General features: G+C 52.5%; 9 protein-coding genes across 9 annotated transcripts; 6 read left to right on the top strand and 3 right to left on the bottom strand.

Annotated features, from left to right (window-relative positions):
* Positions 1 to 172: 172 nt before the first annotated feature.
* LDX57_001204 (uncharacterized protein) lies at positions 173 to 3,580 on the bottom strand (the record flags this gene model as incomplete). Its single annotated transcript, XM_046082844.1, has 2 exons — positions 2,988 to 3,580; positions 173 to 2,927 (listed from the first exon to the last, which is right to left on the bottom strand). Exons 1-2 carry the CDS (start codon positions 3,212 to 3,214, stop codon positions 173 to 175), a joined length of 2,982 nt encoding a protein of 993 aa, XP_045938801.1. The 5' UTR covers positions 3,215 to 3,580.
* A 1,507-nt stretch (positions 3,581 to 5,087) lies between these two features.
* GSP1_1 (GTP-binding nuclear protein gsp1/Ran) lies at positions 5,088 to 5,989 on the top strand (the record flags this gene model as incomplete). Its single annotated transcript, XM_046082843.1, has 5 exons — positions 5,088 to 5,156; positions 5,223 to 5,321; positions 5,374 to 5,530; positions 5,578 to 5,792; positions 5,855 to 5,989. The coding sequence occupies 5 exons, from the start codon at positions 5,088 to 5,090 to the stop codon at positions 5,987 to 5,989; spliced, it is 675 nt and encodes a 224-aa protein (XP_045938800.1).
* A 726-nt stretch (positions 5,990 to 6,715) lies between these two features.
* On the top strand, positions 6,716 to 8,338 carry utp15 (snoRNA-binding rRNA-processing protein UTP15; the record flags this gene model as incomplete). Its single annotated transcript, XM_046082842.1, has 1 exon — positions 6,716 to 8,338. The coding sequence occupies one exon, from the start codon at positions 6,716 to 6,718 to the stop codon at positions 8,336 to 8,338; it is 1,623 nt and encodes a 540-aa protein (XP_045938799.1).
* A 242-nt stretch (positions 8,339 to 8,580) lies between these two features.
* Positions 8,581 to 9,087, bottom strand: LDX57_001201 (phytanoyl-CoA dioxygenase family protein; the record flags this gene model as incomplete). Its single annotated transcript, XM_046082841.1, has 1 exon — positions 8,581 to 9,087. The coding sequence occupies one exon, from the start codon at positions 9,085 to 9,087 to the stop codon at positions 8,581 to 8,583; it is 507 nt and encodes a 168-aa protein (XP_045938798.1).
* An 821-nt stretch (positions 9,088 to 9,908) lies between these two features.
* Positions 9,909 to 10,759, bottom strand: LDX57_001200 (putative isochorismatase family hydrolase; the record flags this gene model as incomplete). Its single annotated transcript, XM_046082840.1, has 3 exons — positions 9,909 to 10,219; positions 10,307 to 10,619; positions 10,676 to 10,759. The coding sequence occupies 3 exons, from the start codon at positions 10,757 to 10,759 to the stop codon at positions 9,909 to 9,911; spliced, it is 708 nt and encodes a 235-aa protein (XP_045938797.1).
* Positions 10,760 to 13,008: 2,249 nt separating this feature from the next.
* On the top strand, positions 13,009 to 15,555 carry LDX57_001199 (uncharacterized protein; the record flags this gene model as incomplete). Its single annotated transcript, XM_046082839.1, has 1 exon — positions 13,009 to 15,555. One exon carries the CDS (start codon positions 13,009 to 13,011, stop codon positions 15,553 to 15,555), a length of 2,547 nt encoding a protein of 848 aa, XP_045938796.1.
* A 2,457-nt stretch (positions 15,556 to 18,012) lies between these two features.
* On the top strand, positions 18,013 to 19,111 carry LDX57_001198 (uncharacterized protein). The gene has a single exon (XM_046082838.1). It carries the CDS (start codon positions 18,370 to 18,372, stop codon positions 19,030 to 19,032), a length of 663 nt encoding a protein of 220 aa, XP_045938795.1. The 5' UTR covers positions 18,013 to 18,369; the 3' UTR covers positions 19,033 to 19,111.
* A 917-nt stretch (positions 19,112 to 20,028) lies between these two features.
* LDX57_001197 (uncharacterized protein) lies at positions 20,029 to 21,493 on the top strand (the record flags this gene model as incomplete). Its single annotated transcript, XM_046082837.1, has 2 exons — positions 20,029 to 20,851; positions 21,021 to 21,493. The coding sequence occupies 2 exons, from the start codon at positions 20,029 to 20,031 to the stop codon at positions 21,491 to 21,493; spliced, it is 1,296 nt and encodes a 431-aa protein (XP_045938794.1).
* Positions 21,494 to 22,322: 829 nt separating this feature from the next.
* ECI1_1 (enoyl-CoA hydratase/isomerase family protein) lies at positions 22,323 to 23,193 on the top strand (the record flags this gene model as incomplete). Its single annotated transcript, XM_046082836.1, has 2 exons — positions 22,323 to 22,513; positions 22,581 to 23,193. 2 exons carry the CDS (start codon positions 22,323 to 22,325, stop codon positions 23,191 to 23,193), a joined length of 804 nt encoding a protein of 267 aa, XP_045938793.1.
* Positions 23,194 to 23,242: the final 49 nt, after the last annotated feature.

Raw genomic sequence — 23,242 nt, 5'->3', positions numbered from 1 at the left:
ATGTAATTTATGCAATGGAGATCATCCACGAGAGAAACAGCGCAAAAGAGATGAGAATGAAAGAGGCAATGCACCCGCACGAATCGATCGGACTTTGCAGCCTCATGCTCTGTATTCATGTCTGTCAAACCACCCAGTTTCATGGAGGTCTACACACGAGGATAGGTGTAGATCACATCGCATATCCCGTTTGTACCCTTGGCACATACCGTCTCATCGCTCGACCCGTCGTACACCCCACCGAGCCAATATCAATCGTGCCCAGTTCTCGACTCAACGCGTCCATGCCCGGTGGGGGCGCGCCTCCTCCGGTCGGCGCCATCGCTCGGCCCTGCGACACGGGCATCGGTTGCGCGATGGGCACCTTCGCCGGGATCGGCGGACCCTGGTGCGTCGGCGCGTAGAAGCTCGACGGCGAATGCGAGCCCGAATGGCCGCTCGGCGCAGGGGACACGGAGTTGCGACTGCGCACGGATCGAGGAGAAGGCGTGCTATACGTTCGAGCGTGCGCCGGCCCCGGCCCATGTCCATGTCCGTAGGTATGTGCGACAGGCACAGGAGCCGCAGCCGCATATCCGGATCGACCGCGGGCCATGTTCATGTCGACGTCTGCGGCGCCGTAGGAGGAAGTCGGACGAGGCTGGGATGGAGGGGGCTGGGATGGAGGAAGTTGAGGTCTGACAGTGACGGCGGTGGCCGGACGAGGACTGGTACGAGCAACGCTGGCAGGCGACTTCTTGAAGCGGACGACGACGCCGGTTTTCTTCTTGCGCTCGGGCTCTGGCGCCCACGTGTCTGTGGGCAGATGGTCGGAGGGATCGATCTCGCGGCCGTCGTCGCCGATGATGGGTCCCGAGTCGTTGCCGGGACGCGCGGCTTCGGCTTCACTGCGTCGGGCGGCATGCATGGCTTCAGACGGGGTGTCGTAGGCTGGGGCGAGATCTCGCGTCACGGCGGCGCGGGCAGCGTTGGGGTTGAACTGGTCGTAGGAGTCGGGGGAGAAGGGGATCTGAGAGACCGGAGGGGCAACAGCAGCAGGGTGATCGACAGGCATGGTTCCGGCGGGAGGAAGAGGCGAAGGATGAGGGCTAACAGATGGATGAGGGCTGACGGATTTGCGACGGGGCACGATGCGCGAGTCGGAGTGGAAGGATCTCCGAGTGGTGACAAGGGCTTGGTGAGGGTTATCGACGGGGGCAGAAAGAGGAAGATGAGGAGCAGAAGAGGCCGGACCCTCGACGGGATACGGCGGCATCATGGCCGGCGCCGGCGAGGGATCTCGGGACGGCGGACAGATGGGGTCGTCGTTGTCGAAGATGGCGCTGCGACGACGCACGGCGACGCGCTCGCTGGCGGCGCGATCAGACTCGGCGTCGGCGATGGCGGGATCAAATCCCGCGACTAGACTGGGGGGCATGGAGGGCGTATTCGTAGGCGGGGGGAGGTGATCCTGGATATGCGCCGCCACGTCGGCTGGCAGGTGGTGCTGGTGCTGGTTGCTGAGATCGAAGGAGTTCCGTGGGGACGGTGCATACTCTGGGGAGTAAGCTTGGTACGAAGGAGTTGGTGACGGTACTAACTGTTGAACATGATTATTGGCATGATTAGGACTGGAATGCATCTGCGCCACGCCCGAGCGATGGACCGGCGGCGGCGGCGGAGGGCCGTCGTCGTCCTCGTCCTCGACTCGCGGCTGCATCGTTGCATATTCCGCATGACGCATGGCATTGCTACCGCCGTCGTGCACCAGCGAGTTGCTGTGGCTCCGACTGCGACCGCGGCCACGGTAGTGATCCACGGGCTCCAAAGCCATGCCGTTTGGTACGGCGGCGGGCACGTATTCCACCGCGCCGTGGTCGTGCATGCTGGCGCCCGACGATCGCGATGTGTATCTGGCCGGGGGAGCACCATGCACGACCATCATATCCCCGTTCGGAGCATAGTGCTGTGGTTGCTCCGTCGGGAACGCGTAGTTGCTGTGGTGGCTGCTCGGACGAGGCGGTTCTGCAACGGAGGCGTGCATCTCCGGGAACTGCTCCGGTCGACTGACGGGTATTTCTTGCCTCGACGAGCGATAGTCCACCGGGGGCGGGTTGCCGTAGCCAGACCGAGGCCGAGCGTAGGAGCGCGAGTCGTACGCATCCCGATATCCTGCGTACTGAGCTTCCTGAGGATGACGCTTGGGAGGTGCCTGCTGCAACGGAGGCGCCGAAGGATGGCTCCATTCACGGTGGAAATCATCCGGAGTCTCGTAGGTTCTCATCGGCCGTGAAGCCGGAGGCGCTTGAACAGGCATCGGAGCAGAGTCATAGACAGGGTCGGGAACCATCGAATGTCGCGGAGGAGCAGCATGACGCATATACTCTGTGGGAGGTGTGGGATAGGGATGAGAGGGAGGTTGCTGTTCATGCATCGGCCGCGGGGGTGTAACCTGGGCTGGTAGAGGAACAGGTGCAGACGGGACTTTCTCAGGCGGACTAGGACGCGACGGCGCTGAACCCGTGGGGTCTGTCGGGAGCGGACGACGCTTGACGTCTTTCAGCTGTCGGGGACCCGATAACGACGACGAGCCAACGTGTGTCGGTGTTGCGGCCGCGCTGTTGCTACTGAGGCTGGACGAGGTCGCTGCAGAGGGAGCGCTCTTACCGTGGACTTTCTCGGCCGCCTGCGTGCGTCGCTCAATGACCGCCTCGTCCTCGGGTCTGGTGTCGTAGTAGGTCATCTCGATGCGAACGTCGCCTGCATACCTCCCGCGGTATTGCAGCGGATGCCACTGGTCGCTCTGGCTGCCTCCGGGGATAATTAGGTCTTTCAGATCGACCCACGTCTCGCCGATCAGGTCGGTTCGCTTATCGTCGTTGAAGACGGTGACTTTCAGACGGAAGTAATCAGGGGATTCGTGCACCGTGAATCGTAGCTCTTGGTCCCTACAAGTCACGCATTAGCAACCAAATCACAGGGAAAGGGAAGCCTAATTAACAGTATACCATTTCGGAGTCTGACCGCCTCGCAGGTCAGTCTCAGTTTTCTTAGCCTCTTTGCCTAGTCGCGCAGCGCAGTACGGATTCTGCTTGCCCATCGTCTTGCGATTGGGCAGGTTCTTGGCGCGATCGATGACGGCGACCAGCGTGCCGATAGCTGGGCCATCGACGGACATATCGGCGAAGATGCCCGCGGCGTGGTTGATGGACATGCGAGAGGCCTTGGACGCCATGGCTGAGGGAGGGAAGCCAGATAAAAAGGAAAACTAAAGGAGAGGAAGAAGAAAAGCGAGGGAAGGACAGAAAAGGAGAGGGTCGGGAACGAGGTCAAGGCACCACGCTCAGGACCGCATGCGTTGCGTTACAAGAGAGAGAGCGAAGCCAGTCAAACGAGAAGGCTAGACATGCAACTGATCGAAGACGAAGTGCACTAAATCAAAAGGTGTAAGCCAGCATTTGGAATGGATGAATGAGAGGGGAGGATTCGGGAACAAACCGGACAAGGATCTGGTGTATTAGTTTCTCTCCTCCTGCAGAAGTAACACGAGCACAAGTCGAGACGGAAATGTGCTACTTTGGCAGGATGAGGGAGGGTCGAGGGAGAAGGAAGGAAGAAGAGAGTGAGAAACGAGAGACACGAGAGAAACGAGCAGGGAGGGGAAAACAACCAAAACAAATCGATAAGAGATCTTGTTCGATCCGAATTTACTGATTGGGCGACTCGGTCCCGGTGGGGCGGACAGCCGATAATGGGGTGGCTGGGGGGTGGCTGGAGGGGGTGGGGTCCATCCCATCATTGGCTGTGGTGCGCGTTCCTGCATGGGCGGCCCCACCTCCTGCCCTCCTTCCCGATCGTCATCGCTGCATGACAATACCGTACGGCGCCCCGAATTCAGGCATCAATTCGACCAGCCACGGTCATTTTGGTCGTTGACGGAGTACAAACATCGAATGAGGCGCTTCTAGACATCTGCCAATATCCACTTTAAATTAATTTGCTATCGTCATGACCGCCTTTCCCTGCTTGTGTTTCACGGTTTCATCTCTGATGCTGTAACTTGTCAATATAACTTGCAATCAGCCTGGCAAGCCCACCCTAGTTCTCCACCTGCAGAATAAGCTACGTAGCTCGTCGCCAATCGCCGTGTTACAAAACCGGCTGATGCTGCATCATCTGTCTGTTTGAGCATCGGATGCGAGTACGGCGTATTCCTGACAGTCAAGGATGGTCGAGAATTGCAGTTGTAACTACTACGCGTCAATACGGCATGTTTGCCCACAAACTCTGTTGCCTGTCTGACCATGGCAGCTTCTCACCACAGCCCGGCGTTATAAACTCTGCCAAATTTACCGTTCTATAATTATCGTCTCCTCAGAAGGCGGAAACTTACCACAGACGTCCAGATCCAACAATCAAAATAGGCTTTCGGGATTTATTCGGTTTGGTTTCAAAATAACGGGGACGAGTGGGAACATCATAACATGGCGGCCTGATTCAGTGGGACTACGCCTTGTTTTCTGGGCACTGACAGGTGATTAGGTAGAAGTATTCCGGTGTCTTTACTCTTTACTCTTAGTGACGACATGTATGTAACGGCTTTTGCTAAAGAAGAAGGAGCCTCAGCTAGCGTTGATCCCGTGTCTTCCGAGTCCCGTGTTTGACCTGCATGCACTCCGGAGTACTCCGTATATCGTTCGGGATTTGCGTCCGTCTAGACTCTGGAGCTTTGCTTTGTTTTCGGAACAATTGTCCGTGCATGTCTAGAGTCATTTTAGCCTGTTCCGCCCCGTTAGCTCGCCTCTACCGACAACACGCAGATCACTCTGTCGTAGTTGGCAACTTGGCATATGAGTCGGTGTCGCTTTGTAGACTTGTATCCGCAACTCTCTCATATTAAAAGTCTCGCCATGCTAGCAAAGGGAACTTTTTTGTGATGGTGATCTTCGATTATCGCCCGGCGTAACCGGGTTGGACTACTGGGTCGGCGGGACCTAAGTTACGGCAACAATCGACTTGTAGTAAGCACTGCGCCACCCCTGCCAGCCTGATGTAGAACCTCTCTTTGGCACCTCGAGACAGCTCTCACGGATGAGGATATCATGAGTATGGCATCTTCCGAAGTACACGATCGAACATTCAAGCTTGCCTTGCTCGGCGATGTTGCCGTCGGAAAGGTAGGTCAGGGCATTGCGAAAGTACACATGCACTACAGCGGAACATACTAATGAGCATGAATAAAGACCAGTTACAAAGTCCGCCATTTTACAGGGGAAGAGGTAACAGAGTATCGGTCGATCAACTACTGCGAGATATCGCATCCACTCAAATATACACTGGCGGTCTGCACTGATGTGATCAATCTTGTTGTATCTAGCTAACAAGCTATCGTAGAACGGGCGCGGCAGTGTCAACTTCGAGATATGGGATATCGCCGGCAACCAGGGCCACATGAACCGGTTAGGGGAGTATTTGAAAGACACCGATGCGGCTATCATCATGTTTGACGTATCACGACGGAAGACCTGGGAAAGTGTGGTCAAGTGGTACCGTATGATTTACCGCCCAGACGCCGGATCTCGCTGATGGGCAATCTAGAGGACCTTGCATCCGTAAACCATACACATATTCCCGTGGTAGTCTGCGGAAATAAAGTGGACGATCAATGCGAGCGCGAGGTCAAACCGGAAGATATCATATGGCCGGACGAGATGAGTGGCGTTCAGTACTGCGAGACGTCTGTCAAGTCCAACTTGAATTTCGATCAGCCGTTTTTGTGGCTTACGAGGTCTCTTCTGGATGATCATAGTCTGGTATGATCCATGGCGTTTATTAGTTCAGAAGAACATGCGCTAACCTATCTCTGGTTTGATAGGAGTGGGGATCGAACGTTTTATGTTCTGGCTATATGGCACCAACTTTTGACCCTGAACAATTGAGGAAGTATCATGAGGAGATGGCGATAGCAAGCTATTTGCCAATTCCTGATGAAGATGAGTTCGACCTATGACTGCTCGTCGTATATTGCTGTCTCTAGTGCCACTCAACAATGGTATTCAGACAAGGTTTGAACAGAGATATATCTCGACAACCCGTAGCTCGTAGCGACGGTTACCTGCCTGATTACAGACAGACAAGGGAGTACAGTGTCTCAATACACCACGTGGTGTCTTTCCCCCTTGCTGGACCCCAACTCCCAAGAGATCCAGATGCCAGATGGATGGCATAATGATTCACATCATGGGTCATTGCGCTGGAATGCGATCTGCAAGGGCGGCAGTGTCTAGACGGGCTGGGGCAAACACTGTCTCATGCCATCATACCGAATGCAATCCAGCCGTTGAATTTGCTACATTCAACAAAATCATACCGATGAATCGTTTACCTCATTGGCATCCTCATGGTGGATTCGGAAAATGTACCCGTGATCATGCCGGCTGTTGCCTGACTGCCTGACTGCCTGACATGCAGGGCACCAATGGCCAGGCATTAAGGCACCAAGAGCCACTGTTATCTTATCATCACCTGACTGGAGATTTAGATGACTAAGCCTCTCACGGCTTGAACTTTTTGCATCAAAAAAACTTCCAGACGATCGTCAAATTCCTGCTGCACCGTCGCCGACGCCAACGCAGCTGGCCGGCCGAGTTGATTTTCGCTTTTCTCATCATTCAAGGACTGGGTTTACCTATATCTCGACAGACCCAATCGTCTATCTCAATTCCTTCCAGCCGCCATGGCTGCCCCCGTCCTCCCTCTGCAGCAGGTCAAGCTGCCTGCGCTGCCCTCCACCAAATTGACCCCGGAGCAGCAATACTGGAAGACCTTCAAGAACCCGCTTCTGATCCCCTCTCCGGCCAATGGCCCTGTCAATCTCATCACGCAGCCCTCCGTGCCCTCGTCCGCCTCGGCCTTCCCCTCCCTGACCCAGCCTCCGGATGTTTTCACCGTCACCACCGGCGCCCGAGTCCAGATCTACTCCATCCGCACTCGCAAACTGCTGCGCACCATCACCCGCTTCGACGACACCGTCCGCGGCACCGATGTCCGACCTGACGGCCGCGTGCTCGTCACCGGTGACGACACCGGCACAGTGCAGGTGTTCGACGTGAACTCGCGATCCATCCTTAAGACGTGGAAGGAACACAAGCAGCCCGTGTGGGTGGCCAAGTTCTCCCCGAGCGACGCTACCTCGCTGCTCAGCGCCAGCGACGACCGGACCGTGAGGTTGTGGGACCTGCCGAGCGAGAGCAGCGTCAAGACCTTCGTCGGACACAGCGACTACGTGCGCAGCGGTGCCTTCATGCCGGGTTCCCTGGCCTCCTCGGGCCTGGTGGTCTCGGGTAGTTATGATCGCACTGTCCGTCTGTGGGATCCTCGCGTAGAGGGTCGCTCGGCTATGACGTTCAAGATGGGCGCTCCTATCGAGAGCGTGCTGCCGATGCCGACGGGCACGACGGTGCTGGCGTCGGCGGATAACAAGATCGCGGTGCTGGATATCGTGGCGGGTAAGCCTTTGCACATGATCCAGAGCCACCAGAAGACTGTCACGGCGCTGTCCTTGGCGTCGAACGGCGAGCGACTGCTCAGTGGTGCGTTGGACGGTCACATGAAGGTGTTCGAAACGTCGGGGTGGAATGTCGTCTCCGGGTCCAAGTACCCGTCGCCGATTCTGTCGCTGCGCGCCATTACCTCCGGGCCGGCGTTGGAGGACAAGCACATTGCCGTGGGTATGCAGTCCGGTCTGTTGTCGATCAAGACACGTCTGTCGGGACAGCAGAAGGTCCGCGAGCGCGAGAGGAGGAAGGAAATGCAGGCTTTGCTGGAAGGCAAGCTGGAGGAGCATGATAAGAAGGTTGCCAAGCAAAAGCGCGGAGCCGGTTGGGAGAAGCGACTGCGCGGTCGGGATTTCATCGGCGAGGGCGTCGACATTGTGATCGAGGGACAGGATCGCAAGAAGCGGAAGAAGGAACAGAGCTGGGAACACGACCTGCGCAAGGCCCGGTATGCCGCCGCCCTGGACCATGTGCTGACCGGACACGACAAGACGGCGCAGCTCACTCTGCTGACGGCGCTGCGACACCGGTCGGCGTTGCGAGCGGCGCTGCGGGGCCGCGACGAGGAGACGCTGCAGCCGGTGCTGCAGTGGGTGCACAAGAACATTCGTGAGCCGCGACTGGTGAAGACGTGCGTCGAGGTGGGCATGAACGTGCTGGACATCTACTCGGGCAACCTGGGACAGTCGGCGCAGATCGACAAGATGGTGGAGCGATTACACCGACGGGTGCGCGACGAGGTGGAGATGGCGCACCAGGCGACGCAGACGCAGGGGATGCTGGATATGCTCCGGGCATCTTGATCTTGATCTTTCTCAAAAGAAGAAAAAGAAATTGTTTGACTAGAAAATCTTTCGCATTCGGATACCGGGATGGAGTTTGGGGTTCGGGATCCAAAAGACCTTACATATGTGTATATCAATCAACCAAGCTTAGCGCCACTGATGAAACATTGAATGAATCATCCTGCATATGTTCGTAGTTGTATTTGCCGTCCTTCCTATATACATTCCCAGTCCCATCTTTCCGATCTCATACCATCCCATCAATCCCGATACAACTTGGAAAACCCTCCCTCCGACGGCTGCAGCCAATTCCTCTCATCATACTCCCAACCCTCCGCACCTTCAATAACATGAAACGTATACGCAAACCGACTCCTCTGGCTCGTATTCTTCTCACTCTGATGCAGCACATTGCCATGAATCAAGACCAACGAACCAGCCTTGATATCCAACACCTGCACATCCTCCTCCTTGGGCGCTTCGCCCTCAACCTCCTCTTCCTCCATGCCCCTGGGCAAACTCGCGCCCTCATTCACCACAAACTCCGTCCCCTTACCATCCGCCCTCCTCACAAACCGCCTCTTCACAGCCCCACTGGTCCGCCCGCGATGCGAACCAGGAAACATACCCAGCGTCGCATTCCCCGGCCCAGCGTCCTGCAACGCAAACCACCACCCCACAGCCGACGGCGGACTCGTATACAAAAACTCCGAATCCCGATGCGGGGGCACCGCGCCTCCAATCCCCGGCTGTTTGCAAATAACCATACTCTGCAGCACGCGAGGATCACGGAACCCGAGATCTTTCGCGATGGCGGCGTTCTTCGCGGAGAGCGAGACGGCCTCGAAAGGCGAAGACAGGCTATGCAGGGAATGGCCGATTTTGTTGACGGCTGTTGTTGGTTGAGGAGGGAGGGGCGGCCCGTGGTCGGGTCTGGGGTGGGCGAGATGGCGTCGGGTTCGAAGAAGAAGCGGATTTTGTCGCCGGAGGTGAGGAAGTAGTCGTCGCCGACGTGCGGCTTGTTGTCTTTTGCGTCGTCGCCGGTCGTGAATTGCGTGAGGGGGTGCGTGGAGAGGTCGAAGGTGTCCAGGAGGGTGTTGGTTTCTGTGAGCAGGGAGGTGATTTCCTCCGGGGAGAGGTACGAGGGGATTACCAGGTAGCCGTTTTCCTGGAAGGAGGCGAGTTGGGAGGGGGTGAGGCCGGACATTTTAGTTGTTTTCCTGGGTTGTAGGTGTGATAAGAGAGAAGAGAGAGAGAGAGGTGGTTCTGTAGACCTGGAGAAGAGAAAGAGGAAAAATGCGGGGGAAGAGAGACTTTTATAGCGAGTGGGGCAGATCGGACCATGTTTTTTGGTCGCATCGGTGCTCTCCGAGGCGATGTAACCTGTTATCTTCAGATTAGATATGAACTGTGCAGGAGATTACGATAAGATGAGTACGAGAGATATTCCATCTTAAACAATCATGGATCAGATTGCATTGAGCTAGCTAGATTTCTATAGTCCCAGCAATTTCTCTCTCTTTATCACATCCCCTACTTCTCTCCGTTCCTCCAACTTCCCACCGATAGATCTGAACACATAATATCTCTAGATCAACAGCTCCTCAACAGGGGCCAGAGTTCCGTTGGTCAACGCTCCGGCGTGGTGGCGGGCAGCCAATCCGTACGCGAACTGGTACTTGTCAAGGTAGGGCAGGATCTCGGTGAGACCGGGCTTAGAACGCCAGTCGCGCATGAGGTCACAAACGATGCCGAAGAAACCGGTCAGAGTGACACCGGCCTTCTCCATGCGGCGGTTGGCGTCCTCAGCGAGCTTCACGTCAAAGGTACCGCTGGCCTCGGTGTTGGCGAAGACCTCGTATCCCTCATCGATGAGAGAGAGAGCCAGGAAGGCGGTGCCTGAGATGGCTATTAGTATGTGGTTCCACTTGCAGTATTCCAGCATTGATGGGAGCTCAGGTGAGGGGGCGAAGAGGATGAACGTACAAACTTCGGTAACGATACCGCCGATAATCAACTGCTTCTTGCCAGTCGCCTTGACGGCTTCCCGGAACGCCTTGTTATCCCAGGCGTTGACCTCGCCCTGGCGCTGCACCAGAGTGGAGTTGGGGTGCATGTCAAGAATCTCCTTGAGCATGAGACCGTTGGGGCCAGTGTCCGAAGAGGTGGTCAGGACGGTGGGCAGGTCAAAGATATTGCCCAGAGCGGAGTGAGCCAGCATGTTGTTGCGGAAGTCGTTGGTGCCGATGTCGCGCACGAGCTGGGTGAGACCGACTTGGTGATCGATGATCAAAAGGGCCTGTAGCAGTTAGTTCTGATCACGATAGAGGCATGAGAGAGAGGTGAAGAACATACGGCGTTGTCCTTATCAAGACGGTTCCATGCCTGAGCAGTGGAAGCCAGAATGGCGAGGGTGGGGAGAAGGGACTTGAACTGCATCTTGTCTTGTCTTGAAATAAACAGAAGAAGAGATAGCTGTGCAGTGACGATGAGAGCAGGAGAGAACTGGCTGGTGTTGCTTTGCTTGAGTCTGATCTGATCTGATCTGGAAGAATGTCTAGGACCGACATGTCCCTCTTTATACTTGTGGTCGAGCTCAATGAAGCCCGACAGACTAGACCTCGCGGACAGATTCCGTCTGGAAATTCACCACCATTTTCCAATCTTGTCTAGGTAATCGTCTGTCAGCTTCATCTCATCAACGCTCTGTACTCCGTACTCCGTGCAACATATCTCGTCCCGGCCGCTAGATAGCTGCGACTTCGCTATACACACTCCACTATATCCCTTCTTGGCGGCACGAAGAAGAAACCTCACTACCTGAAACTGTACTAGTCGAAATCCTGGAGACGGAGAATAACCGTATTTAACATGACAGAGATATTGCTGAGCATTATGCAATTTCACCACGAGGGCTCTGCACACCGCTAGATGGAACTTCCAGTCTAGACGCCTGAGCTGCATGAACGGTGGCAAAAATTTGCGCCCAAAGAGCATGCGAAGTCTAAGATAAGAATCGGCATCCCGGTCTTGCAGTCTGCAAGAGAGCAAAGTATGGTGGCACTAGCCGTTTGGCAGGATGAGCATAGATTGACTAAATGCTGACGGTGCAGTTCGTGTTCCGGAACGTTCGGTCAGCATCGGGTACGGAGTAGGTAGGAAGAGCTTCGGGAATTAGCAGATGCTCGGTCAGGAATTAGTGAGAATGCTAGACAAAGCACGGCCAGCATCTGGTCTGGTTTAATGAATCTGCACCAATGGCGGCAAAGGACCAATCTCAGGGATCCTCAGACTTGGGGCTCGCTTGAGTACTTTCCACCCTTGAGATGAGATTCACACTAAAATAAGCAAGGATTTAAGCCGCTTGTCGGTTTGAGCCGTTGAATGAGCTCGCTTGGAGTGTTGGGGCAAGTCTTGTCGGGGAAGTTGGAAAGTTTGGGGGATTCTCACGTTTGACTTTGGCAACGTCAATTAAGCAGTGTCATGTGCCTTTACCCATCTTATCTCGGATCTTCATGACTCAACCTGTTGTTGATCTCTACTCTACACAATTGTAGGAAATGTGCATACTGAAATTCCTCCCCTGCTAGACCCTCAAGAGCCTCTACTCCAAATTAGTCAATTCCTCGCCTCATTTTTAGCCGACAAACGGCACATCCCGCTAACCCAAATAGGAAAATCGTCAAGACACAAGCACGATGCAATATAAACCACGAAGTGGCTGCTTACCGGGCCAGCATCGCCGGGCTCTAAAGTCCGGAATACTCTCCTATTGCTCAATTGGCGAGGCAATGTGCCGTGTGCACGTTCATCGGCAGGCTAGGGTTGCCAGATCCAGATCCAACGTCCGGTCGAATTGCCCTAAGTCCTGCAAGCAGTAAGATTAGGTCTCTGGCTAGGGGCTCAACGAGATATCGAATCGGACATGGCGCTTTGCGGCATTTATCGACAGGAGCTTTCTATGGCGAATCGACTATTCCTGATCCTGCATGTCTCGAGCCATGTGGGGAGAGTTATCATATCAATCACTTGATCACATAATAAGACTCCTTGGATAAAGGGGTCTCATTATTAAGGAGTGCGGAATTAAGGATCCTTAAGCTGTGGACTGGTGTGTTTTTTGCTTCCTCATATTCTCAGATGTTACTGCTTATCTGAGAGCTGTTGAGTATTTCGACATACATATGCAGCTGACGGGCACTCGGACGGTTATGGAGCTACTTATGAGGCACAATCTAGAAATTAAAGAGAATATAGGTTTGTGGCAGGAGATGAATGTTTTGCATATTGTCACTATGTATGAAGTTTGGCTAAGGTTCAATAGGGAGCACTCGACGCGAGCAATTGGACGTTGGACGGTGGCATCTCATCGGAATCTCTCGGTAATTTACCGGGAGATTCAACAGCGCTCTGAGTCTATATACCTCCCCTAGATCACTATTTGTGCAGAGATAGCACCGGAATCTATGCACAAGACAAAGAGCTTCATTCTTTTAGATCTCCATACCCATCGTTCCTCATCGCATGATCTTCATGCTCATTGTGGAACAGAGATTATTGTACCACTTGCCATCTAAAACTACCATTGAAGAAAGGGAAGATAGATATCTGTTTACAGATTATTGCTCTTGCTCACCTGTTCGTCTTATCAATATAGTTTATCTAAGGTTAGTTGGCCGCTAGAAGACATGGGTCATCAATCTGCATCCTCCGGTTCTAATGTTAGCCCCTATCAGCACATAGGTCATGAGGTCACGTTTGATTGGAGAGATTATGTCTCTTTCGACCATGGATTTAATGACAACGGCACCCCCATTCCGGAGACTGCGTCTGCAGATGAAGTTCGCCGTGAGGCTTCTGCAAGATCAGACAGAATCTGGGTAAACTTCGAGACCCTGCACAGAATTGTCCAGCGGCATGAGGCCAAACTCCGGAAACGATGGCACAAGAAGAACACAGCACAGAGGTTGGCAATCCTTCTAGATGCCTGGCCTGATATGCCGGAAGTCCATCGTCCTGACTTCGCCGCTTTCCGAGAGATGACAGACGAGAGTCGTGACAGTAGCCTCCGCCACAGAAGCTGTTTCGTGTGGCCGTATATCAACCAAGAGGACCTTCGGAGCGAGAAAGCACTGCCGCTTCTTTTGAACTCCAGAGGCCGTCACCTACCATCTCAGTTTGCGGCCGCTGACTACGAAGCTATGCGCCTCGGACTGGTCGTCCATGGATTCGAAGCGATTCATGTGAACAGACATATCATGGTCTTGAATGGAATGACCGAAAACTCTCGAGACTATGGTAAGCTTATGTGCTGGGATGATCACCCTGATGCCTTCTCCTGGTTCCTTTCGCATAAACAATTTATGCCAGGAGAAGGTTTACTGGTGCTGGAGGCACAAGATCGGCTTCTGGATTTTCTCGTGAAGTGCTCTCTACGGATACTGCATGACATCTCAAAGTCCGCAATGATCAGCGACGCTTTCCCAATTCTTCCAGAACCGCCATTCCAGGCGGAAAGTGAGATCACCGGTTTTGAGTCCCTGAGTGTGATGGCTGCAGAAGCCCCGTATCGCCTCCCTGCAAAACTCAACATACCTCGCATTGAGTCACTTCTCAGAGCAAGAGCATCAGCTGCAGAGGACCACCTTTGGGCGTTGCGGGAGGATCCTGAATATTTCTCCAGCACGCTGGTTGACGCAAAAGAGCATCGCCCGGAGATGTTGAAGGACGTTAAGGGCAACAAACATCCACTGATCAGGGATGACCCTCAAGAGCTCCTCTGGAAGCGCATCATAAGCTCCGTGGTGCGTGACGCATATATGATGGTGGAGACATTTTCTGAACTCACCAGACTAGCCGGAGAGTTGGTCACGCTGCATCAGAAATATGCTAGCTGTATAAACCCCGCAGAAGATTTGCCGGAGGAGTACCTTATGGGTATATTGCGACTCGTTTCCTATGGGCTCCAGGCAATTAACAAGAGGTTATCGAAGCTCAAGATGGATACCGGCGGCTCGCCCCCCTTGCGAAGGCTATTCATTCGCGAGCCACCACCCGAGGAAGACCCCCACGGTATGATGGTGCTGTTAAAACCAGATCCCAAGATGGACTACGTGGAGAAGCAATTGGTTTGGCTTCTTGGTAGGTTAGGGGAAAACGGCAGCCAGCTGGCTGTTGCTGGTATGCATGTGATCGTGGACGAACTAGAGCGACTGCTTCAATCAGAACCTCGAGCGCGAAAGCTGTTATCTCCGCATGTTGCTAGCGTGGTTGGTGATATTTCCATCCTCTCCCAGTGCATGAGTGAGTTATTGCATTACTTTCCATGGGCGCGAAGTTGGAATGTCGAGCTTGAACATCGAGAAACGGCTTTGTTGGCTGAGTTTGCGGAGCGAGCAAAGCCATGGGACCTGATCCTGAAAGCCCTTTGGGAGGAAACTATCTCGACAGAAGTTGTTGGTCTAGCCAAGCCTTCAGATGGCAAGTTCGCGTATCCTGTTTGCAGGCCTCGTACCAAAGAGACGGTGGAGGCGCTGCGAAGAGCCGAGGGGCATCTGGACGCTTTCTGGACCGCTATTGATGAGATGACAGCTGCAGAAACTGACAACTTTAGTGGATCTTTAGTAGTACGGAGACTCCTTGCCGAGCCGCGCATATTGCAGCGTACTCTTGAATGGACCGAACCAGAAAACGTCTACCCTACAGTGTCTCTGCCGAACCCACTCGAGACAGAGACCCCACTCGAGAGAACTGATAGCTACACTTCATATCAACCAATTTCTGCTGTTTGCTCGGGGCTTTCGGCGAGGTCACTCGATATCGCCCAGCCAAAGTCCAAGGTCAAAACCCGCGGAGTACCACGGCCACCTAGCTCGGAACCCGAAGAACCGGAGCGGCCCTATGTTGCAGATCACCAGCCTACTTTCACGGTGGATGCGCGTACGCTCGAAGTGTTTCAGGCAGTATTTTTTAACGCTGATATAACGTCCACACCGGGTCAAGTCCCATGGGGTGACTTTCTACATGCGATGAAATCGGTGGGATTCACAGTAATAAAACTCTATGGCTGTGTTTGGCAGTTCCAACCAACCAATCTCGATGTTGAAAGGAACATCCTATTCCACGAACCGCATCCTAGCGGAAAGCTGCCTTTCAGGGTTGCCCGTCGGTATGGCCGTAGGCTCAACAGAGCATACGGTTGGGTTGGCGAGATGTTTGTCTTGAGCAAGAAGTGAAGTCTATCAAGATATGCAAGAACATTACTCATGCGGCGACTGCAACAGAGTTCAAGCTACAAGTTTGGTAGAACTAAGTAGACCTGCGAGTACTGTTATATTGGATGTCTCATGATTATGATTTGAACAATCGAATGTGAAATTTTGCAAGATCTAAGTTGCCTCTAATATTGTAAAAAGCTTTTTAACTACTATAGGAAAAAAAGAAAAACGTAGGTCCCCGTACGTTCAATTGGATTGTACTATTAAAAAACTCCATTGCCATTTAATTCTGACCGAAGCTCGTGAGATGACTAAATCAAGGCACCGGGAGGACAAAAGATAGCAAGGAAGCCACTCAGGTAATCACAACCATAGAAGTTCCTTCATCGAGCAAGTTTGCCATGTTCTTGGCTTCTCGTAATCATCAGAGCTGCATGTTGTGTCTTGACTACACAAGATTTGTGCTTCCAAGTGCCTTGTGTGCATACAACAATGACATGTGGTTGGGTCTGGTGGCTCGGTGTCTTGTAGTTGTCCATTCGTGATATTGTGTATTCGTAACAAGGGGCCACAAACGCAAAGCCGACTGAGTGGCAAGATCAGCTAACGGAGGATTCTATCGTCGACTTGCTCATCTTGCTTCCTTCAACAATCCTTTCCGAACTCTTTCACAGTCCTGTCCACATACTTATATTTTCTGATATGTGTGGGAATGCAGTTCAAGAAGGCCCCTGTGACTAATATTCAAGTCACACGGAGCAATGAGGTCAACGACAAGATTGCGAGCGAGCTTAGCCATCTGCAATCTTCTCATTGATTTCCTTTCCCCTACAAAGCTAGGATGAAAGAGGAAGTGCCTGCTGAAGGTGCTTGATCGAGTCCTTTAGATGAAAAAGGAAATGACAATCCTGCTGTCTGTGCTATTGAATTCTTTTGCTGCCTCTTACCTTTTCGGCTGAGCGATAGGTTGCGCAGGGTTAGGGTTCCTCTTTGCCTGCCGCAATAATAGAAACCAAGGCTTCTTTGTTTGTTCCTACCGAGGCGGATCACATGGCTCTCTAAGGATTTCGTGGGACCCCGTACGACTTGTAAAAGTGGTATTTCCTTAGATTGTTGATGAGCTGGGAAGTTAGAAGCTAAAGGGTCGTCATCAATAGCACTTTGCGGCATCGATGTTTGCACTCTCATGGGTCAAGGTTTTCCTGCTTATCTTTGGCTGTCTTCCTTTGTGTGCTCCTTACATAGTTACAACGTAGGGTCTTAGTAGACGGCGAATAGCCTCATTTCCGGTTAAGTCAAGGGGATTTACTCGTCCCTGGAAATCCTTAAGCGGCATTATGACGTTTTGTTGGGGATGGTCCAGGTTATGCCAGGGACTTTAACGACACCGCTCGAGGCAGCAAGATCATTAGCAGATGATTAATGTGTAAAGTATCACAAATCGGTTTGCTGGGCCTCTGTCATTGCAGGAATCGAAGACCACCGAGTTGAACATGACGAGGCGAATAAGGTCATTAGCCACTCAGCGCCCGCAAGGAACAATGTGCAGCGGTTGTATCATGTTCTATTATGTCTCGTCACTCCGCGACAATGGATAGCAGCGTAAAATGCCGCACTGGAAGACTTATCTGTGGGGCTATACTGTCCCGAAAGACACCGATACTGGGTCCAGTTGGGCGAGCGCAATGATGGATATCCGAAACTGCAACCTACGCTACTATGGGTTCTCACACCGAGGGGAAAATTTCATTGCGAAAGCTCAAGTTGTAATTAAACAGCAAAGGATAACGCAACTGCTGCTTTGGTATGTTTTAGTTGCTCTGATGTCGAGCTTTGTTCTGTGATCTTTTTTGAAATCTTCGGAGGATAATAAGTTCCTCATTGGTCCAGAAGATGGGCAGGTCAAAAAATCTTGCTCCTAGTCTCTGATCTGGTCATGGATATTTCCAGTCCTTTCCGATAGGTCTTGCACCAGCCTCCCAAGGCACGATCCGGTGATCAGCGTGCGGGGAGGAGTGGAGATCTCCCGCCTTGTGGTGCCGCGTTCCCCGCATCTATTGAGGGGTTGACATCACGCACCTCATTCAGTGTTCAGGAGCTGGCAAGTGGATGACGTATCAATAGGATGCTGGATGCTCAAGCAGGGTAGTATGGAAAGAAATCTCGATTCGTTCGAATGGTGGGTAGGGGATGCAGGAGATATGTTGATGGCCTGGACTGTTGAAAAAAGAGGGAGTCTACCATGGGGAGGCTTCATTAATCTGCTAATGGATCTACAGGAGTGAATAAGTGAGCAGAGGGTATAGGCAGTGAAAATTCCGTCTTACATCTTCACTACGATAGGTAATCCAACCTACGTGATTACGGGTGGATGAATCAAACAAGAGAAACGTGAATAAGACAAGCGAGTGGAGCGGAAACTGTATTAAAAGGGATCGGAACTGTTTGTCTTGGGAAGTCCCATCATACTGTTCTTTGAGGCCAAAATCGTCTGCGGGATATCGCACAGAGTAGACAAAGATAGGAGATATCCAATTCCGTCCTCTTCTGCCTGCTCCTTTGTCTCGGTTGTTCCTCTCACGTGAAAGCACACTTAGAACTACAGATTTTACGCCTCCCAACATATTGAGAGTTCCGTAATACCTACCTGATCCCTCCTTGGATGATGGCTCTTTGTAATAGCTCCTTAATATAAAAAGCATCCATCGCCCGTAATGCAGAGCTCTATCCCTGCCATAACGGCTAACCAAGCCAAGAGCAATACTCTATCCGAATCACAGGTCGCAAACCCAAACTGCACTAAGCTAAACACCGTTCTAGCACTACACAATCATGAAGTGTTTCAAGACCCAGGCGGAGAAGGAGGAGGAGCTCGAGAAAGCGGGAGAATGGCTCAAAGCCCAGCAGATGCGTCGTGACCAGAACTCGCACTTCCTGCGGCAATTGAAACTCGCCACGAAGGAGCTTAGGTACATCAAGCTGAATATCCGCCAGCGGACCCTTGTTCAACGGGAAAGTGCTTTGAAAAGCCAGAAGCACCGACTATGCAACCAGGAGCGGTCCCCAGTGTCGAGCGAGAAGATAGATAAGATCAATCTTGAGTTGGCGAAAATCAATGAGCAATATTGGCAGTTTGAACGGGACGATTACGAGCTGCTGATTCAGATCCCCGACGGACCGCTCAAGCGAGGCATCACCTCTACTCGCAGTCGGGAGAATGCGCATATGACCGAATGGTTGAAGCAGGACTGCGCGGCTCGAGGTGGCTGCTGCAGTCATTCCTGTGGCTGCTGCGAGAAACCGAGAAGCGAGACGCGTTCTCCCAACCGAGGACATTGTACCGCGGCGTGCGAATGCTGCGAAGAGAGGCGCGGGTTTCACGTGGATACCAGCCATGGAGAAGATCCTAGTCAGCCCTGGGATACTCTAGGCCCTCTTAGTGGAGCATCGTACAAAGCGAAACTCGTGGATGCGTACGTCTTTGGGACTATCTGAGAGAGAAATAGACAGGGTGGCGTATCGTGGGTTACAGACCGGCAATTTGATTTATTTTGGGCACTTTGTTATATTTTGCCGTAGCTCTTACATTTCTAACGTAACAAGTGGCATTGATGATGCTTTCTTGCGACATTGGTCGTTGGCAATAACTACACGTAGTAGGAAGTAAGTTGATGCTTGGGCCTTGGGTACCCCTGGATCGACAGATGAGTCAGGTCAGAGGATGGCAGCGAATTCTCTGATTCCGGGGATCACGCCATTCAGCGTTATTTTGTAATAGTCTGACCAGCAAGGGGCCATAACTACCAGGAAGGACTATTGAACATGGATTGTGGGACCTTGAGGACATGACACGTAGACCGCCTTGTGCGAGGCAAGTCAATAAAACCAGGATTTATCAGTTCTGAGCAGGAAAAAGGGGGACGGCGGTGAGTGATTTTTCTTTCTTTTTCTCCGGCCCGAAGATGTGACATCACAGCTTGGCAGGCGAATCCCCCGCAAAAAGAAGGAGGAACTAAAAAAGAATCTTTTCGGGGCAGGTGATGCGCCTTCAGCCCCATCTGGCAGTTGAAATTTTCACCTCGCTCAACCATTGAACCATTGAACCAAGGACCTCGTTCCCCGTGCAGACCTCCCCCACACAAAGGCGTCGCCAATGGACCTAGACTGGTCGGCCACGGAGGAATTTTGCGTTCTTTTACCTAAGATTTACACCATTACCCCAGTTCTCGGCGCCTCGGGCCTATCAAAAATCACTCACCGTGTCAGACGAGTGATGCTCTGACAAACCGCCAAGAGCTTCACCAAAAGAATCCAAATGACGAATCTCAAGCACGTTTGTTGGGGCTGTCTTTGCCCTATTTAAAAGGGAACGGCTACTGTCGGTCCCATCCGGGGAAATAGTCTTTGTTATAAATATCTTAAATCCTTCGAATTGACTATCATGGTGAATTGCCTTTATCAAATACATCATTCTACTGCACATACTCAATCATGGCGTTCGAGAGCTTACCAACGGAGCTGCGCATCCTCATTCTCAAATCCCTCCCTGACCAACAAACATTAGACAATCTCATCCGTGCTTCTCCCTTATACCACGATACCTACTGCCTTGCCAAGAAGGGCATTCTTCATGAGCTTGTTCACCGGCAATATGGCCTAGTAGACCTTGAAGAGCCCTTGGCAGCCCTACACTCCGAAGGCCTCCATGCCGAGGTCTCTCAGCACAAAGCTCAAATAACCACGCTCCTAGACCGTCTTCGTTGCCATCGCGAATCCTCAATGCCCCCTTCCGCAGAGATCCGAGCTATTCCGGAAAGCAGACGCCTGCTCCACTTGTCCCAGAAGCTGCGATACCTTCTGCGGGCCTATTGCGCGCGCGCCCCTTGTCCCCCATGGGCCGATCCGGAGGCCTGGCAGCAAAACCTTCCCCTGCGACCCTCGGCTAGCGAAAAAGCGCGCATTCTGCGCGCTCTCTGCCGACTACAAACCTACTGCAACATCTTCGGGTCGCGCGAGTGGACAGACCCCAGCACAGACAGCGCGCTCAATCCCGCCGTGTCCCCGTCTTGCAAGCACACCGTGTCGACGTGGTACAGAAATTTCACCATCGACCAGATGTGGAGCCTGTTCTTCGGAGGCATGCCTACGTGGGAGGTGGAGGAGTTCGGGTCTGTCTGGGTGTTCATGCGCAACGAATACACCCATCTCTTCAACCAGATCACTCAGGAGATTCCGCGGTCCGACCCTCGCTGGCGAGCGATGCGACCTGATTCACTACCAGTGGACCCGTGGGAGCTGTATCCCAGTCCGAATGGTAAAGCTTACTCTTCTTTTTTTGCGTTTTGTTTTCTGTTCTGCGATCCGTACGCTGCTGCTGCTATTGTTACTACTACTACTACTACTGCTCCTACCAGCTACGGCACCACCCCCATTGCTCCTCCATTGCTCTCCATAACGTCGTGACGTGCTAACTCCGTAAACAGCCGACAACGCTGATGACTGCAGTATCTACTGTAACCATATGGTCTCGCTAGGCCCCAGTTTTCTCTACAAAGCGGTGCATCAGCCTAGCCGCGAGGAAAGCTGGCGTCTGGTGATCAGTAACTCCGTCTCCTCGAAATCCTCCTTCCAGGATCTCGTGCAGGTCGTAAGAAACCCTCACTCTCTGCCGATGGCGGACAAGGAGGTCGGAGAAGACGGTCTTGATGCTGGTTCATCGAGACCCGGTTCCGTCGAACCTAGCCTGGGCTGGAAACAGCACTGGCAGGAGAAAGGCATATTCCCGCGCGACGACATCTCGATGTCTTCTGCTTCGTCGTCATCGTCGTCGTCGTCATCGCCAGAACCCATAGCGGATGAATTATCTGTGCGGGACCTGGCGAATTTCCAGGGCTGGGAATGGGGATATGCGGTTTGGGATTATCAGCCTATGCATTGCGGCGTTGAGGTTTATTGATCGATTTGGCATGGGTGCATGGAACAAAAGTTAGCGATTGCGGGATTTTCTTTGTTTATTTGGCATAATACCATTATCATCTTTCTGGGCTGTTGCCCTGGGCATGGGGACATTGTAGGTTGGATTGGGTGATTAATTGCGTGATCAGTAAGTGAGTGAATATAGTTGCGTAATAGGATACATGTGAGGAAGCCTTGGTATGATATCTTCAATGCAAGTCTTGCAGATAGTTGGCAATATTGGAATTTAATGCCGGATGTCTGATTCATATCTAATTTCCATTCTTACTAGTGAAACGGCTGGGCTATGAGGGACAGTCGGGCGGTTTTTAGAACATTCCATCCGGGTCAGAGCAGATGTATAAGGGCACAAAAAAAAAAAAAAAAAAAAAAAAAAAAAACCAAAAGTACAATATTAGAATCGATTTTCAGGAAAAAGGGAACGAAATCTCGGGTTTACATGCCACATGAAAGGTAGGTTACTGAGGCCCAGACCTAGAACCAGGCTTAGGCACCATAGCCAGTGACCCATGTCGACAAACAGGCGTTATTACTGATGTCTAAGACCACAATTAAACCTAGGCTGCTATAGCCGGGAGAGTGCTCGCCGCGGGCTCAAAACCAACGTCTACCTATGCCGAGAAGATGATAGGCAAGCTTCCCGCGGCATTGAATATCTTCACTCAGTAGCCGCGGCTACTCAAACGGAAGTAATATACTCAAGAGGCTACTTAAGAGGATCAAAAAGAACCCTTAGACTCGAGATTAAATGATGATATTTCCATCGTCTGTTGGCTATCAATTATCAAACCGAACGACTCTATTAAATCATGGCCGAAGAGGATCTTGTTCGCCTTGACATCAACGGCATTTTTGCCGTCATCACGCTGAACAACCCTACAAAGTTCAACGCCTTGACGCAGGGTCTATATTATCGCCTTGCAAACTTGCTTCGAGCCGCTGAAGAGAATGGAGACGTCTACGTTACTGTCTTGATTGGAGAGGGCCCTTTCTTCTCCGCGTAAGTTCTCTTCGTCCTTGGCGCACACAAGGTAGAGTTTGCGAAGAAATGCTGACGCAGACCTCAGAGGGGCTGATCTTAGAGGAAAGCCACCATCTATGGAGGAGATGTTATCTCGCGAATACTGGCTTCCGAAATTGGTCAATAACAACGTTGACGTGGCGAGAGCGTTCTACAGTCATTCGAAGATTCTGGTAACGGCGCTGAACGGACCCGTCATAGGGCTTTCTGCAGCCTTGATATCTCACTCGGACTTTATCTACGCGGCATCCGACGTCTATCTGATGACTCCGTTCACCTCCCTCGGCCTCGTCGCCGAAGGCGGCTCCAGTGTCGCATTTGTGCAGCGGATGGGTCAAGGTAAAGCAAACGAGGCACTCCTTCTGGGAAGGAAGATTCCTGTTAGTGAGTTGGCTCAGGTCGGTTTTGTGAACAAGGTCTTTGAAGGGAAGGACGATTTCCGTGAACAGGTGATGGGGTACCTGCACCAGACATTCGGCGAACATTTGGTGAAGTCGAGCCTTCTGGGGACAAAGGCTCTCATGCGTCGGCGCTTGGTTAGGGAGCAGGACGAACAAGCGCCGCTAGAGATGTTCGGTGGCCTCGACCGTTTCTGCCAGGGCATCCCACAGGTCAAAATGGGGGAGGCTCTCTCTAAGAGCAAAGCATCTCGACTTTGATTTTGTTAAGGTGTCCCAGACCCAAAACTGCTTAGGCCATAGGAACCAG

This window comes from Aspergillus melleus, assembly GCF_016097325.1.
Source record: "Aspergillus melleus strain CBS 546.65 chromosome Unknown contig1, whole genome shotgun sequence".
Classification (NCBI taxonomy): domain Eukaryota; kingdom Fungi; phylum Ascomycota; class Eurotiomycetes; order Eurotiales; family Aspergillaceae; genus Aspergillus; species Aspergillus melleus.
The sequence above is the reverse complement of the archived record's forward strand: the minus strand, read 5'-3'. Positions and strand labels throughout refer to the sequence as shown.

Coding starts and splice junctions, on each gene's coding strand:
- LDX57_001198 (XM_046082838.1), top strand. CDS start 18,370: ATGAAGTGTTTCAAGACCCAGGCGGAGAAGGAGGAGGAGCTCGAGAAA.